This window comes from Caretta caretta, chromosome 17 (genome assembly GCF_965140235.1).
Source record: "Caretta caretta isolate rCarCar2 chromosome 17, rCarCar1.hap1, whole genome shotgun sequence".
NCBI classification, from domain to species: domain Eukaryota; kingdom Metazoa; phylum Chordata; order Testudines; family Cheloniidae; genus Caretta; species Caretta caretta.
The window spans coordinates 3,171,892-3,186,736 of record NC_134222.1 but is presented as its reverse complement, the minus strand read 5'-3'; the positions used below and the strand labels follow the sequence as shown (position 1 = coordinate 3,186,736).

Here is a 14,845-nt window from a genome sequence, read left to right as displayed (position 1 = left end):
CCAGCAGCCTGCTCCTTTGGGGCCGAGGGGTAGGGAAGTGCCGTCGAGCTTGGGGCTGCACAGGGGTTGTCCCCTGATGCCAGGAACTTACTTGGTCACAACGCTGATTTTCACCCCGAAGACGCCGGTCTGCTTTTTGGACGGGGTCCTCTTCAGGCTCATGTCCCGGCTCGTGAACTTCATGGAGAACTCCACCTTGATCTGAGGGAGCATGGAGGGCTCAGTCACAGGGGCGGGAGGCACAGCTGCAGGCAGGGACTTGGCCCAGGAGAGGGCAGGGAGCTGACGGACCCTGGGCAAGCGGGCAGCGACACGCCCTGGCCAGGCGTTTCCAGAGCAGCCTGGGAAGCCCAGCCCTCCTAGCCAGCGGGGGATGAAAGTGGGGAAGCCATCGTGATCCCGAGTGCAGGCACATGGCCAGTGCCTGACCCTCGCCCCGAGAGAGGTCGCCCTAAGGCACGAGCGTTGAATGGGTCCTCGGATTACCTACCCCATTCATCTCAATGACGTCCATGTGCCAGTTCTTGGTCGGCACGGCCTGTGGGTCCAGCTGTGAGGAGAGAGAGAGAGAGAAAGTGAAATTCCCAAGTGCTCCCCTGGCCTGCGTTAGACACAGCCCCACTGAATCCCGGGGAGGACGCTGGCACTAGTCATGGAAGTGTGCAGAACATTGCATCACTGGACTCTTCCTGCCCTACCACAGAATCATAGACGATCAGGGTTGGAAGGGACCTCAGGAGGTCATCTAGTCTAACCCCCTACTCAAAGCAGGGCCAACCCCAACGAAATCATCCCAGCCAGGGCTTTGTCAAGCCTGACCTTAAAAACCTCTAAGGAAGGAGATTCCACCACCTCCCTAGGTAACGCATTCCAGTGTTTCACCACCCTCCTAGTGAAAAAGTTTTTCCTAATATCCAACCTAAACCTCCCCCACTGCAACTTGAGACCATTACTCCTCGTTCTGTCATCTGCCACCACTGAGAACAGCCGAGCTCCATCCTCTTTGGAACCCCCTTCAGGTAGCTGAAGGCTGCTCTCAAATCCCCGACTTGACGAAGCTGGAGTTACAGCAGGGAAAGCTGGTGCCCACCCCACAAGGCAGGCAAGTGCTACCCTTGTGTTACAGATGTGGAGATGGGCCAAAGATGACCCTGAGGGGCCTCTGAGGGAGCCTCTATTGAAGCTGGGATCAGCCCTCAGGATCCCCGGTCCATCCCTGGCCTGCTTGCTGCCCTGGGGCTGGCGTTCGCAGCAGTGCAGCCACCGGCTCTCTCCTCTCCGGCCTTGGGGAGCAGCGAAAAGCCCCCCAGAGGCCGCTGAGAGCTCTGTTACCGCCAAGCCAAGCAGCCGAGTTTCCATAAAGCAGGGCTATTTCTGGAGCAGTCATCGAACAGAGGGAGGGCAGCGTTTTCCACAAACACCTCCCAGGTGGCCGGGGCTATTTATGACCCTGGGAACCAGGGGCTCCGCTGATTCCGGCCGTCCACATAGGCAGGACGACCCCAGCTGGCCAGCGCGGCGCTGGAGTTCCCAGCCATCCAAGCACTTCCACTGGCCATAGCTGCTCAGGTACCGCACCCGGGGCGGGGCCGATGCAGGTCCCACGCCTGAGGGGCTGCAGCCAAGGCACCCAGCCGCTGCCCAGGTGAAGGCTGGCGGCGACTCAGGACTGCCGGGGAAGCAGCGGTCCCGTGGTGAGCACAAGTGCAGCGGTTTGGTCGCACCAGCTCGCAGCACTGAGCACCACTGCCTGCTGAGGGAAGGCCCAGAGCACCGGCAGGGGGCTGCAGAAGCCCAGTCAGGGCTGGATAAGCAGCCCAGATGCCTCCTGGTTTCCAGCTGCCTTCCTCATGCTGATCCCACAGCATCCAGCTGGGAGGGGGCAGCAAGTGGCTCCAGACCGCCGCGGGGAGGCGGCCAGGAGCTTGGTGACAGATGGGATGGGGTGCAAATGTGGGGCAAGGTCCCAGGCCCTCCCCTGGGCCATACCCAGGACCCCCAGTGGAGTCTCTGCTGTGCTCTCGGCAGGAGGGGAGGAAGTCCCAGTCTCTCCAGGGGGAAGAAGAGATGGAGGAGCTGCAGGGGACCCCTGGACCCCGCTCCATGGAGCCCCAGGCTGCCCTCTCATGCTGCCTCCTCCAGCTCTTCCACTTGCGGGCCAGCTCCGGGAGGGGGCGCTGGCTCAACAAGGTCATGCCAGGTAACCTGGGCCCCCGGCTGGGATGATGAGCTCCAGATGTGGGCGAGCACGCACAGCAGGCGTAACAGGCACCAGGGCGCAGAAGGAGGGGTCACGCCCTGCCTGCATTTTGGGGGAAGTCAGGGAAAGGGGAGGGAGCTCTCCTGCCCCGGCACCCACCAAGGGAGCATGGGCATCGGGTCAGGCACAGCTGCCTGCCCGGCCTGTGGCGGACACTGGCTGCAGAGGGAGCTGGTTAGTCCTCTTCTGAGCTGCTCTGGGTCACCTCTGCTCCCAGCCCCAGGGCAGCCCAGCCAGCCTGGGCTCAGTGACCACAGCAGAGTGACTGACTGGAGCTGATCCATGAGAGCCATAATGCGTCTGTTGAGCAGCCCTGGGAGGGGGGGGGGGGCAGGGGCTTTGACTCTCCCCGAGGAAAGGGACTGGAGGGCTGGCCTGGCTCTGGCCGGTGCTTTCCCAACCCCAACGGCAGAGCTGCGAGGTGCGTGAGCCTTTCCGAATACCCCGGAGCAAGGCTGTGCAGCCCAGGCCCCAGCTGCTGGGCCAGTCACGTGCTGCCTGGCTGAGCTAGAGCCCAGCTGTGCAGAGCTGCCTTCGCTCCTCAAGGACATGCCGTTTTCCTCTGGCATCTCCTGGCTCAGCAGAGGCTCTGGCGAGAACATGCTGTTCCAGTGAGGCTGAGAGAAGCAGCAGCCACTACCGGCTTGCCAGCCTCTACCTCCCCTCCGCCCTGGAGCAGCCCCAGACGTCACGCAGGCCAACGCCAGGGTCCCTCCCACCACATCTGCGCAGGAGGTGGACGGAGGGGGCCGTGGCATCCCTCACCCACAGTATATAGGAACAGACAGGCTGAGAAAGCCATGCCCCTGGGTCCGGGCTCTCCCCTTGGCCAGAGCAGTGGGGGCTGGGCCCAGCCAACCCCTCCCTGCTGGGGCCGTCGCAGCAGGGACCCAGTCCCCAGGGATCAAGGAGACAGTGTTTCAGAGAGCGCCCTTTGAGCCAGTATGGGCGAGCAGCCCCCGGAGCCTCCAGCACCCTCTCCCAAACAGCAGGGCCCAGCCCTGCCCTCAAAAGGCCGGCCACAGGCTGTCAGCCTCCCTCCGGCGCTGGAGAGACAAGGGCATGATCTGCCAGAGGGGGAGGGATCCCATGGGGCTCGCCCAAGGAGCTACAGGACAGCAGGGGGTGCTCTTCCCCACCGTGGTCACACCCAGGCCAGCTCCAGCCGTGTGTTCAGAGCAAAGCGTTCAGTCGTTCACGGGGTTCCCAGCCACACCGGAACCTGCCACTCCAGCCAGCCAAGTAGGCCAAGCGCCGGAGGCCGTCCCTGGCACCCGCCCGGAGTCAAAGAGACGGTGCTGCCTCATGCGACTGCCCCACAGCACCCCCCCAAACACGCTCAGACCTGTGCATCGCGGCTCCTAGTTATGGCCAGCCAGCAGCAGCAGCTAGCTATCTTCAGCCCCAGCCGGAGCCGGCCCGCTGCCCAGTGCATTGCAGGGCAAAGCCATGGTGCACTCTTGGCCCTGGGGCTGGATGGGGGGACTGGTGGCAGCTCCCTCCTGCATTGCTCCTCGCAGGGACAGGAGGGGGATGCTGCCCGTCGGGAGCGCTGGTGGGGCAGAGCAGGGCCATGCCAGAGTCACTACGGTTAATACACTGCTAAACAGGCTGGGCAAGGGACAGGGATTGCAGCCCCTCACTACATGCAGAGCCTGGGCTGGCTTGTCCTGCTAGAGGAGGAAGGATGAGCAGAGACCCAGACACCAGCTCTGCCCCCCACCCGCCCCGGTCTCTCCCACCTGAGGCCTCGTATGGCACAGGGGAAGCCTACAGCAGTGTCCATTCCCTGCGTGGCTGTGGTTGGGGGTCCTCCGAAGGCTCCGCAACCATTTGCGGGCCATTGGCAGCGCTCAGCCAGTCCCCGCAGCAGGCCAGGCCGAGCTGGGGCCCGGTGGTTTCTCTCCCTTGCTGTCCCTGGGCCACGTGGAATTGCTGTGGTTTCCAGCCCTCGGCACAGGAATGTCTCCTGACGTACATTCCCTGCAAAGCAGCACAGTGCTCCAGCTACAGCCACGTGTGCCATGCCCGAGAGCATCCAGCAAGCAAGCTGGGACCGCTTGGGGCTGACATGGGAGGGGGCAACCAGTTCCAGCCCCACAGCCCCCCCAGTCACGAACCCCACAGCCAGGGCTCCTCTGGAGTTGCAGGGAAGGGGCAGCAGAGCAGAGAGGACAGAGTCCCTGCTGCTCCCTCACAGTGCAGAGTGGCCAGCCGACAACACCTTCACCGAATGGGCAAACCAAGTAAGGAGCCTGGCTCTGCCAGCGCTGCCAGGCCAAACCCAGCCACCCCGACACAGCCCAGCCTGCCCCACTGCAAGCCCAACACCGCCAGCCTGCCACTCGCATTGCCCGCATGCAGGCGCTGTTCCCACGGGGACACATCCCCCCTGCCTTCACCGCTCCCTTTCTGGGCCTCGTGGCCGAACCGTGCACGGCCAGGAGTACATGGGGCCCAGGACTGGGACAGCAGGGGCGGAACGCAGCACGCTACTTTAGGAGACCGCGGCAGACACATGCCAGGGCTGGAGAAGGCACCAAGCCCTGCCTGTCCCTGTGCACGGCGAGCAGTGCCCAGCAGGGAGGAGCAGGGGCCAGGTGTGGGCTCTGGCAGGTTTGTGTGGAGGATCCTCTACCTCAGCCACTGCCCCAGAGACCCCTTGGCTGAGGAGTCCTAGTGCTGCCAGAGGGGGCCCCAGCTGCCCCCCACCCTCGCTGCTCTGGCAGGGCGGTGACAGAGCTCCCCCAGGTCCCCTCGGCGCTGTAACATGAGCTGACTGCGCTGAACTTCACTGCAAACAACCGCAAAGTTCCCCGCCACTTCCCCCAGGAACTTTGAAGTCCACATATGGAAGGGGTTTAGCAGGCTCTGAATAAGGCCTTTATTAAAGTCAGGTTAGCCTCCCGATTCAAAGCGTGACCCTGCCCTCCAGAGAGCACCGCGCATTCCTGCCTCCTCCCCGGCTCCTTGCCTGCCCCAGCCGGTCCCCTCTCCACAGCCTGGCTGAAGGGGGCACCCCCAAGGACAGGCCGGATGGCATAGGGACACAGAGCACGGGGCTGGCCACCAGGGAAGAGCTACCACCAATACGGCTATGGAGGAGGGCCCGGGATGCATGGCCGCACCCCCATCCACAGGCACAAATGCAGGATCAGTGGGGCCTGAGAACCCCCCTGGTCCGGCAGGGATTCCCTCCCCCATGGAGGTCACACGTCTCCATGGCCATGTACCTGCTGCCACCTGGGAAGAGAACTGGCTGCCTTTGGCTCCCCAAGCCCCCGCCTCTCCAGAAGCCCAGCTAAGAGAGGGGCGGGGAGGGACGGGATAGACCATGTCATGCAAGGCACCCTGCCCCTCACACCAAAGTCTGTCTGGACCCCCATGCACCCCAGGCTTCGGAGCACTGCTCTGCAGTGGGGACCCTCCAGACAGCGCGAGCCCTGGGCCTCTCCAAGAACCAGAGTGCTGTTTGGACACGGCTCTGCCCGCGGGCCCTAGAGCGAGCCGGCAGGGGGAGGGCAAGCCAAGGCTGTGCTCACTGCCCCCAGCAGCCCTTCGCCAGGGCACTCCGGGACGCCCATCCGGCACGGCTCGGGAGGGGAACAGGGGGCTGGCCGGCTTCTCTTCCCCCAGGCCCTTGGAGCAGAACTTGCTATTACTTGAGTGCCTCTTGCCCGTAATGCCTTAGCCAGACCCCACGCCTGGTGCGCCAGCAGGGGGAGGGGTGCGATGGCGGATCTGTAACTAAATATTTGTGCGGCCTGAAAACATGACAAGTGTTTTACAAACAAAATGTTTGACAGTCTGCTTCCTCCTCAGCCTCAGGGCCAGCCTGCAGGCTGGGCCATGCACTGCCGGGGGCCCCTTGGGGCTGCAATCAGGGATGGGGATGGGGGGCGGGAGAGAAACAGGCTCACAGACACTGAGAACACCATTGGGCTCCCCACTTCGGCCAGCTCAGCTGGAGCACTCGGCCAGTTTGAGTGTTTCCCCCCCAGCATGGTCCCTTCTGGAGGGTAGATGGGGCCGGGAACGTTGGAGCCGGCAGCTGCTACACTAGGCCCGGTCACGTGCTGCGGGACAAACAGACCCCCTGAGCCCAGGGCTCTGCCACCTCCCCCATTCACCCGGCATGCGCAAGAGGGACTCCAAGCCAGCAGCTTGTGTCTCTTCTCACAACCCCGTCGCTGCCCATGTGCCAGAGGAGGGGAAACACCGACTGGGGAGTGGTGGTCCCAGGGGAGCCATTCGCTGCAGCTCACTGATCCAAGGCTGCGCAGTGGGGCTCTCCCCTGACGGCTCTCTGGTGGCCTAGAGTAGGCGTAGGGCTCCGGCGGCTCTCAGCAGGGCAGGGCCCCTGCAACACTAGAGCCACGGCTGCTGTTAGCCTTCCCTGCCCAGGGGAGAAACGGGGGTCGGGCAATGCAAGGGACGACACCCCTGCCAGGCCAATGCTGTGCAGACCCCGGAGACTCCAGGGCTGTCGATCTGGCTCCTTGTGCCAGCTACAGAGCCACCCACTGCTTCCAGTACCCAGCCCAGCCAAGGAGCCGCCCGCCGGTTCCGGTACCAGGGCCCAGCCTGGCACAGCGGGAGGAGACTGTGGAGCGTTAGGAAATGGAGACAGTATGATCACTCCTGTCTCTCCCTCTGCAGCCTGGTGAATGGGAGTGTCCAGCCCCCAAGGCCAGAGGCCCGTCTGTGCGCAATGTCCTGCCACTCAAAAACGCCCCCCCAGCTGACTGTTCAGTTCTGCTGTCAAACAGCAGAGGCTTCGGGTCCTGCTGGGATTTTCTTTTTTTCAAATCCATCTCCTCCGTATTTCCCTCCCCGCAGAACCTCCTGCTGCCCCGCACTCCTCGAGAGCCTCCCAGACACAAGGCAGCTTCGTCAGCTAACTGCAGCATGAGCTTGGAGCGGACGTCCCAACACACACACGGCCAGCGTCCCCCACCACACAAGGGGAAATGCACAGCTGTAGCAAAAAGAGCCTCTCCCCTGCAACGAGCCAGCCACCCCAGGGTGCCTACACGGCAGGACCGAGCCGGGAACGCCCCAACAGCTCAGCAACGAGGTGGCCCAGGTGCTCCAAGCAGCCGCTGGGTGAGGTGTGGTTCGGGGCAGGCAGAGATCTGCAGGTCGCAGGGACGCCTAGCCAGCCGCACCACCTCGGGAATGCGGCGAGCGCCCTGGCAGGAACGACGCGAACGCCCAGCACAGCCCTTCCCACATGCCAGCGCCCAGCCGGCCCTGCTCCAAGCGACGCCGTAGACAAGCTGTTCAGTGGCTGAACCCCCGTCCTTGCTGATGTACAATGGTCTGGGGGACGAGAAACTAGGTGAGGCTGCCCCACACCCTGCAGGCTTCCCTCTCCTGGAGATGGTGCTCCCAGGGAGCCACCCTTCCACCCGCCTGTCAGAGGCCCTGGCTCCAGCACACGAGAACGCAATGCAAGCCCAGGAACGCCGGGGGACGCAGGCAGCCGTGCCGGGCCCCTCTTACGCCCGATGGGGCGGAGGGCATCAGCTGGACTTGCCGTATCGCTGCTGCTCCCAGGAACAGGCCTTCCCAGGGAGCAAGGAAAGCAGTGGGTGTCTGAGCACCCAGCTGCTCCCAGCTCGAGCCAGGCCACCCTGGCAAGGGGATCCTCCCGCAGAACGACTCAGTCACTCCCTCCCTGCACCGCTGCCTTGGGTCGCACACCCCTGAGGTCATCCAGAGTGTCGGCTGCTGGCCAAGCTGGGGTGAGCGAGCTGCAACCCAGCCAAGCAGCCAGACGCTTCTGGCTCAGGCTGCTGGGACCAGTCCTAGGCCCGGCTGTTCTCAACACCCCGGCTACTTTGACCATAAGTCTCTAGGCAGGGACTGTCCCGTTTGCAGACCGCCCAGCATCACGGGTACCCGGCCCACCAGCGGGGGGGACACGGACGACTAGGTGCTATGATAACACAAATCATCCTACCACTAGGCAAGTCCCAGAAGAAAGCGGTGCCTGATGGCCCCTGGATGCCCGTTAGAAGCTGGCACTTGTAGATGTGTTTTGGGCCCAGAGACAAGGTGGGGGATGAAACATCCGACCAGAAGTCAGCCCAATAAAAGCTTAGGGCCCAGAGTCAGCTGCAGGACCTACGAGCAAGCAGCAAGAGGTTACAGACATTTTGCACATCCAAGACAAAGGGGTGAGAATCAGTTTCTCCTTCATTGCCTTGCCAGGGTCAGAAATGCTCGGACTTGTTCACGGCTTTGAAGTTCACCTCAGAACTACAGACAGCTTCTCCCCGTCCCTCGATTCTCACATCTCTGGCCAGCAGACCCTAGGGCAGGTGTTCCAACCTAGCCACTCAAAGCATGCGTCTCCCTGAGCAGTCCAGGGCCGGGCAGCTTCCCTGACAAAGCTCCTCGCTTCTGCGGCTTAATCCTCTTCCAGGGAGGGGCCAGGCCATGGACCCCGGCTACCCAGAAATTAGGTTAATGCTCCTGTCCAGCGGGATCTCAGCAGCTGCGTCACAGCCGGGGAGCCAGCGAACGCATGCTGAGCGGATGAAAGCACTGTTACTAAGCAGACTTCGACCCCTGCAAGCCTGATGTTTTGCCATGGTTAGTGCTAGCAGCCCAATCCCCCCAGTATGCAACAGGCACCGCCAGCTGTGTGCCTAGGAGTGAGGCTGAAGTGACGCCGAGACGGCGCGCAACGTGGAGCAGACACTGTCAGAGGGAGACACCCGTACACGAGCGGCACCCTCCAGGGACGTCAAGACAAATGCTGGAGCAATGGCTGCCCTCCACAGAAGGGGAGAGAATGGAGAGGGCAGTGGAGCTGGCATCACTCAAGCTTTGCCCCATCACCTGCACGGTGCCCCTGGGATGGCCTGCCCAGGTCTCTGCCGCCAGCTGCGGCTGTCAGGGTCACTAGCACCAACTTTCACCCAAAGGCTCCAAACTGGCTGCCCGTTTGCCCTCCATGTCCCCTCCCGTGCCAGGGGAGCACCAGCAGGGAGCGTAGCCAACCCAACCAAAACGCCCACAGCACCTCGTAAAGTATCTGCAGCTCTGATGCCAGCTGCCCTGCAGCCCCAGAGAGGACAGGTCATTAGCCCTGGCTTTGCAGAGGGAGCCTTAACCTTATGGTGCCACAACTACCCAAAGGGGCCCCTCATTCTGGGTGCCAGCCCCCAGGGTTTGGGCACCACGGCATTGCCAGCTCATCTGGACAATTTTGGCTGAAGTGACTGATCCCAGGTTGCAGAGGGAGCCTGCGGCAAGACTCAATAGAACCAGGAGCACTGCCCAGAGACAGTCTCCAGGGAGCTCCACGGCCAGGACCGGATAGGGCAGGGCAGTGGGGAAAAGCAGCGCCTGGTCTTTTGGACCCCACGGTGATCCGCTCACATCCTGAACCACGAGACTCATGTGCTAAACTACTCTCTCTCCAGTCCCCCCAGCTGGCCTCCTGCAGCAAGGAGTGCCACAGGTGCGGGACAGCGTCCTCTCCCGCCACTCTGCCCCATCAGATTAGTTGCATGAGACCCACTGCAAAGCCACAGCCCCTGGCGCACTGTGATTCAGAACCAGTCCAACCCAGCCCCGCACCCTCTGCAGGGTGGGCAGCAGCAGCCTTAAGGTGCAGTCCCTGCACAGAGCTGGCTGCCCCGCGTGCGGTATCTGGCTGGCTCTGAGCCCACAAATTCCCTGGACAGGAGGAACAGCCTCTCTCAGGACCCAGCGTGTCTACTTAAGGCAGCAGAAGACAGACCATCACCCTCTCGGCTGGGGAGTTCCCTGCACCAGCCAGGCTAGAGCGGGTGCACCCTGGAGCGGACGCCCTGCAGAGGGACCGAACCAGCTCACTGAGCACCATGGACATGCAGGGCATGGGGCGAGTCCCAGGGGGCCCCCGCACTTGGCAGGGCTAGAGCGGCTGGCACCCGCAGGTGACCCCTGGGCATGCCCAGCCCCCTGCTGCACAGGGAAGGGGGAAGAGAAGACAGCACCTTCTGCCGGAGCAGCTTGCTGCGCACTCGGCCCCACAGCTTGGCTCCCGTGTTGGAGGGGCGCTTGCTCCTGGGCTCCTCCAGCCTCTCCAGGCAGCAGTGGTCCAAGTGCTCGCACACCGAGCTCAGCTTACAGTCCGGCTGCACTAAGACCTCCGTCATCTTGGGCTCCCCGCTCCCCTGCGGCGTGGGACAGAAATCCTCCTCCCCGGCACCTCCTAGAGCCCAGCCCCTGCCAGCTGGGTCAGCGGTGCCCAGGAGAGCCCATCCCGCGCAGAGCCCCAGCCAGCAGCCCTGCGCAGAGCAGCACAATAGACAGGCACAGCTCCGGCTCGCTGCGAGGACAGGGCGCCCGCTGGCTCCCTAAGAGCAGCCCTCCCCCTCCGAGGAAGTGACTCGAAGGCAGGCTCCCCCCACTCCCTTTAACTCCTTCCCTGCCGCTCCTGCCAGGAGCCTGGCATAGCCGCTGGCACAGCCCGGCTACCCCGTTAACTCCTTCCCTGCTGATCCCCCGGAGCCAGCAACCCGCACAGTGCAGCGGCCTCGGTTCCTCCCGTCCTCCCTTGGTGTTTACAGAGGGGATCTGCCCCAGGTCCCAGGCAGCAAAGGGACTGAACCCCAGGCTCCAACCACTAGACATGCTGCCCATTGTGTCACCATCTCTCTCGGGCAGAACACACAGGGCTTTCGCTTCACACCTGGCCCGACACATGCTGGCTAGCACACCCGAGACAGGCACGATTAACCCTTTACATCCTGTGCACCAAGGCAGTGCTGTAATTCAGGAGCAGGGCATGGGTGCTCCTGTGACCCCCTCTAACATCTCACCCCGTGCCGCAGCCAGGTGGGGAGCGGTGGGCAGCACTGCCCTCCAGCCCCAGAGAGTGGGCACTCTGGTCTCCTTGCACCAATCAGGAGCTGCCCTTCTCCCGCCTGGCTTTGCTTCGAACATTCTCCGCCAGAGAAGCGGATGTCATTATGCGAGGGGCTCCTCCATCCCTTGGCTCCTTGTCACTCAGGTCTGCCCGGCTGCAGCACAGACGCAACGGCAGGCCGTGCACAGGCCCCAAGAGCTCTCTGAACCCCCCCACCCCCCAAACTGGGAAGGGGCAGACACGGACCCTCCGTGCTGGCAGCCCTTGCTCTGGATTTCCCACGCAGTCAGTCGGCCGAGCCGAGATGTCACATCCCAGATTGCGGGGGGGCCCCCGGGGACCGGCAGCAAATACCAGCGCCTTTCACATGACATACAGGAAACGGAGTCATTAGCAAAGTGTCACAAGCCAGAGTGACCCCCCTCCAGCAGGAGCTGCCCCCAGCCTCAGCGCACGCTGCTGGGAATCTGGGCAGCAGCCGGAAAGTAGCCCCCGAGTAAGGATGTGCGTCCTAGTGTGGTAATGCCGAAGCGGGATGGGGACGCCACCATGCCAGGCACTGTCCGGCCATGGCAAGATGGTCCCTGCCCCAGAGAGCCGAGTAGCCATTTCAGCGCCCGGGGAGTGGCATTTTTCCCAGTGCCAGCCAGGAGGTGCTTCGATCAGCACACAGCAGTCTTCCGCTTCCATAGGGCTAGTGCGACGCCAGGCAGGTTAGCCCCAGAGCGGAGGAGCATGGGGGGCAGGTACAAAACCCAGCATCCCCAGCAATGCCTTCCAGACCTGCCCCACGTGGCTGGGCTGCTCCCTAAGCAGAGGGAAGGGAAGCTCCAAAGAGGCTGGCCCTGCCCTGGGTGAATGAACAGCCCAGGCTCCGAGCGGGTTCAGCTGCTGGGGTCTCTTGCCTGACTCGGGTCTTGGCTAGGTGGCTTTTAAGCCACCCCAGCGCAGGATGTGATGGCCCCAGCGCAGCTACAGGGGAGGCTGAGCGCCACCCCAGACAGTGGCTCTGCCAGCAGCATCGGAGAGACGGCCGGGTGGGGAGTGTCGCTTCTCTCCCTCCCCCCAGCCCGGGGCTTGTGTGGCTTGGAAGCCTCAGAGCGCTTCGTCTGCTCCTCCCCAGGGCTGATTCAAGACAGCAGCTTGGCTGGAAGCTGGCCAGAGCCCAGGGTACCAGAGCCCACGTGCTCGAGGCCAGCAGCTTCCGCCACGCCTCCGCAGGGAGAAAGACAGATGCAGCCAGCCAAGCTGCCTCTCCCGCCCAGCCCAGACACGTGTGCATCCAATGCATGGAGCCCAGGGCTGGCCTCAGCTGCTGGGGAACTTGGGGAGCCCCTCCCCATTAACTCAGCTGAGGGCTTAGCAGTGAGTGCCCCCCGGCTCCAGGGACTGTCCTGGTGACTGGTTACTGACCGTGCGAGTCCCACGCACGGCCTGTGTAATGGGGCAGGGCGAACTCTGTCTGGGGCACCCCCAGACGCAGTGCCTTCACCAGGGCCTGGGCACACCCTGCACCCAGCTGGCTGGCAGGGCTCCCAAACAGCAAGGGCCCCCTTTTGCTCAAGCTCTGTCGGGAAGCGGTGAAGCACATCACTCGCTGGCCGGAGCCCCCGAAGAGCCAACAGATGTTCCTTCCTCCCTCCCTCCCGCACACCAGGAGCACGGGCCAGGCCAGCTGAGCTCATTCTGGGCCACAGCCACAGGCCCCCTCATGTCCGCCAGAGCCCGGGTGCCTCCCCCCGTTAACAGGCCCCTGCGCAGGGGGCAGCGTTCCCTGGAGGAGAGCACGGGGCGGCTAGAAACTGAGCCACAATGGCAAGTGGCTACTGAGTAACACTGCCTGCCCTGCTGCCCGCGGGGGCAGGCGAACACGTCCACACAGCCACGTGCCTGGCACACCTGCCCCACAGAGCCCAAGACTCGGGAGCAAGGAGACCACCCACTAGCTTCCGCCTCGAAGGCGATGCAGGAGCCAAGCGCACGGCTGGGGACCCACATGCAGGGCTGGCTGACCCCCACCCTGCCTACGGTGGAAGGCCCCAAGGAACTGCTCTATGGCCCCGACTCTGACCTCCCTGGGCTTGGCCCAGCTGCCCGCATGGGGTCAGTCAGGGGTGGGGCATGGAGCTGGGGCCAGCAGCAGAGGGCCTGTTCCCAGGGTTCTTCCCCTGCAGGGGGAGCGTGGGGCACCCTGTGCCTCATGGAGCCAGGCCGGAGCTCCCAGGCAGGGTCCGGGTGCCCTGCACCCACTACCCGGGGACCATGGCAGGGCAGGAGCAGAGTCCTGGCCCCAGGGAGATGCAAAGGGAAGTGGCTTCACGCCCGCCGCACAAGGCACTTGTGACCAAGGGAACCTCCCCCTGCCCCAGCTCAGCCTGGGGGGGCTCTACGGCTGGGGAGGCTTCCCCCTCCCCAAGCTCACGCAGCAGAGGGGAGGGAGCGACTCTGGCTCAGGCAGTTGCCTCCAGCTGCCCCATCGCTGGGGAAGGGGAACGCCAGCCAGGGATGTGCTGTACCCCCAGCAACGCCCTCTGCACGGCCCCTTGCCCATCCCAGCTGCCTGGCCGGAGATGGTCAGTCTGCACTGTGTAGTCACTTGCACGGCCCATCCGCTCAACCTCGCAGTGCTGGACACCTGCCTGCCGACCCTCACCAGAGCTGCCCACGTCCCCACAGCTTGGCACAACTCCACCCGCCCCCCAGAGCCAGAATACAGGGGGGGGGGGCTGCATTGGGCAGGGAGTGCAGAGCTTGGAGTTTGTCCAGAACCCACCCACAACATGCAATGCACCTGCTCCAGCTGCCAGCCTCTGCTTGATATTGGGGGAGGAGGGAGGAGAAAACTGGCACAGAAAGGGGCTACAGGGCAGGAGTGAGAGGCCCTGGCAGAGCTGGGGGTGGGGAGCCCAGGACTGGGCTAGCAGGTCGGGACTGAGGGGCACCAGCAGAGCTGCATGGGGGCAAGAAGCATTTTCAAACTCAAAATATTCCTAAAACTGGAGTTCCCTCCCCCACAGTCTGGCCATCTCCAGGGAGGTGGGCTGGGCTGGTGCAAGAACCCGCGATGCTCCTAACCCCATGGGGGGCTGTCACAGTGCACCCCGAATCCTGGGCTGGCAGACACTGAACACGGAGTGAGCAGGCCAGGGCTGTGGGGGAGTTATCGCTTTGGACGGAGAGAACTCAGCTTGCCTGGCTTGAGACTGCCCAGAAACAGCAGTGGGCAGGGAAGTGCCCCTTCCGAGGGTCCTGTGCTCAAACCCTTCTTCTCTTATGAAAGAGGTGCCCCCGGCTGGCTGGACGCATCTCCCCGAGCTGGCCTGGCCCGCCAGCCCAGCATGGCCCCGCTAAGCCCCAGGCCCATCCATGGAGGACTCTGAAGAAAGCTCTGCAGAGAGGAACTGCCGAGTGCCAGTGTGTCTTTGCCAGGCTCACCAGCTCTTACCCCCAGCAGGGTGAACACAGGGCCTGGGAGCTAACAGACTGGTAGGAACCGCTCAGGAAGGGATAGAAAATGTCAGAATACCATCCTCGGAATCCACGGGATGCCCACACCTTGAATCCCATGTGCAGCCCTGGTCGCCCCAGCTCAGCCAACTGTGTCACAGAACTGGCAAAACCACAGAGGAAAGCAGCAGAAGTGTTCTGGGGTAGGGAACAAGGGCCACCTGAGGCAGGTGTAACAAGATGGGGACCGGCCAGCTTGGCAAGAGAGG

General features: G+C 63.5%; 1 protein-coding gene across 5 annotated transcripts in view; it reads right to left on the bottom strand.

Moving 5' to 3' along the window:
• ABR (ABR activator of RhoGEF and GTPase) overlaps window positions 1–14,845 on the bottom strand; it is a 104,737-nt gene that overhangs the window by 8,212 nt on the left and 81,680 nt on the right. For 4 of the 5 annotated variants that reach the window (XM_048823639.2, XM_048823641.2, XM_048823642.2 and 1 more), the window contains 2 exons: window positions 491–550; window positions 92–201 (listed from right to left, as the gene is read on the bottom strand). In XM_048823639.2, the coding sequence (XP_048679596.2) occupies window positions 92–201; window positions 491–550 (170 nt within the window). Of the gene's footprint in view, window positions 1–91; window positions 202–490; window positions 551–10,254; window positions 10,533–14,845 lie in introns of those variants that run through there. The other variant, XM_075120948.1, reaches the window with a different exon arrangement.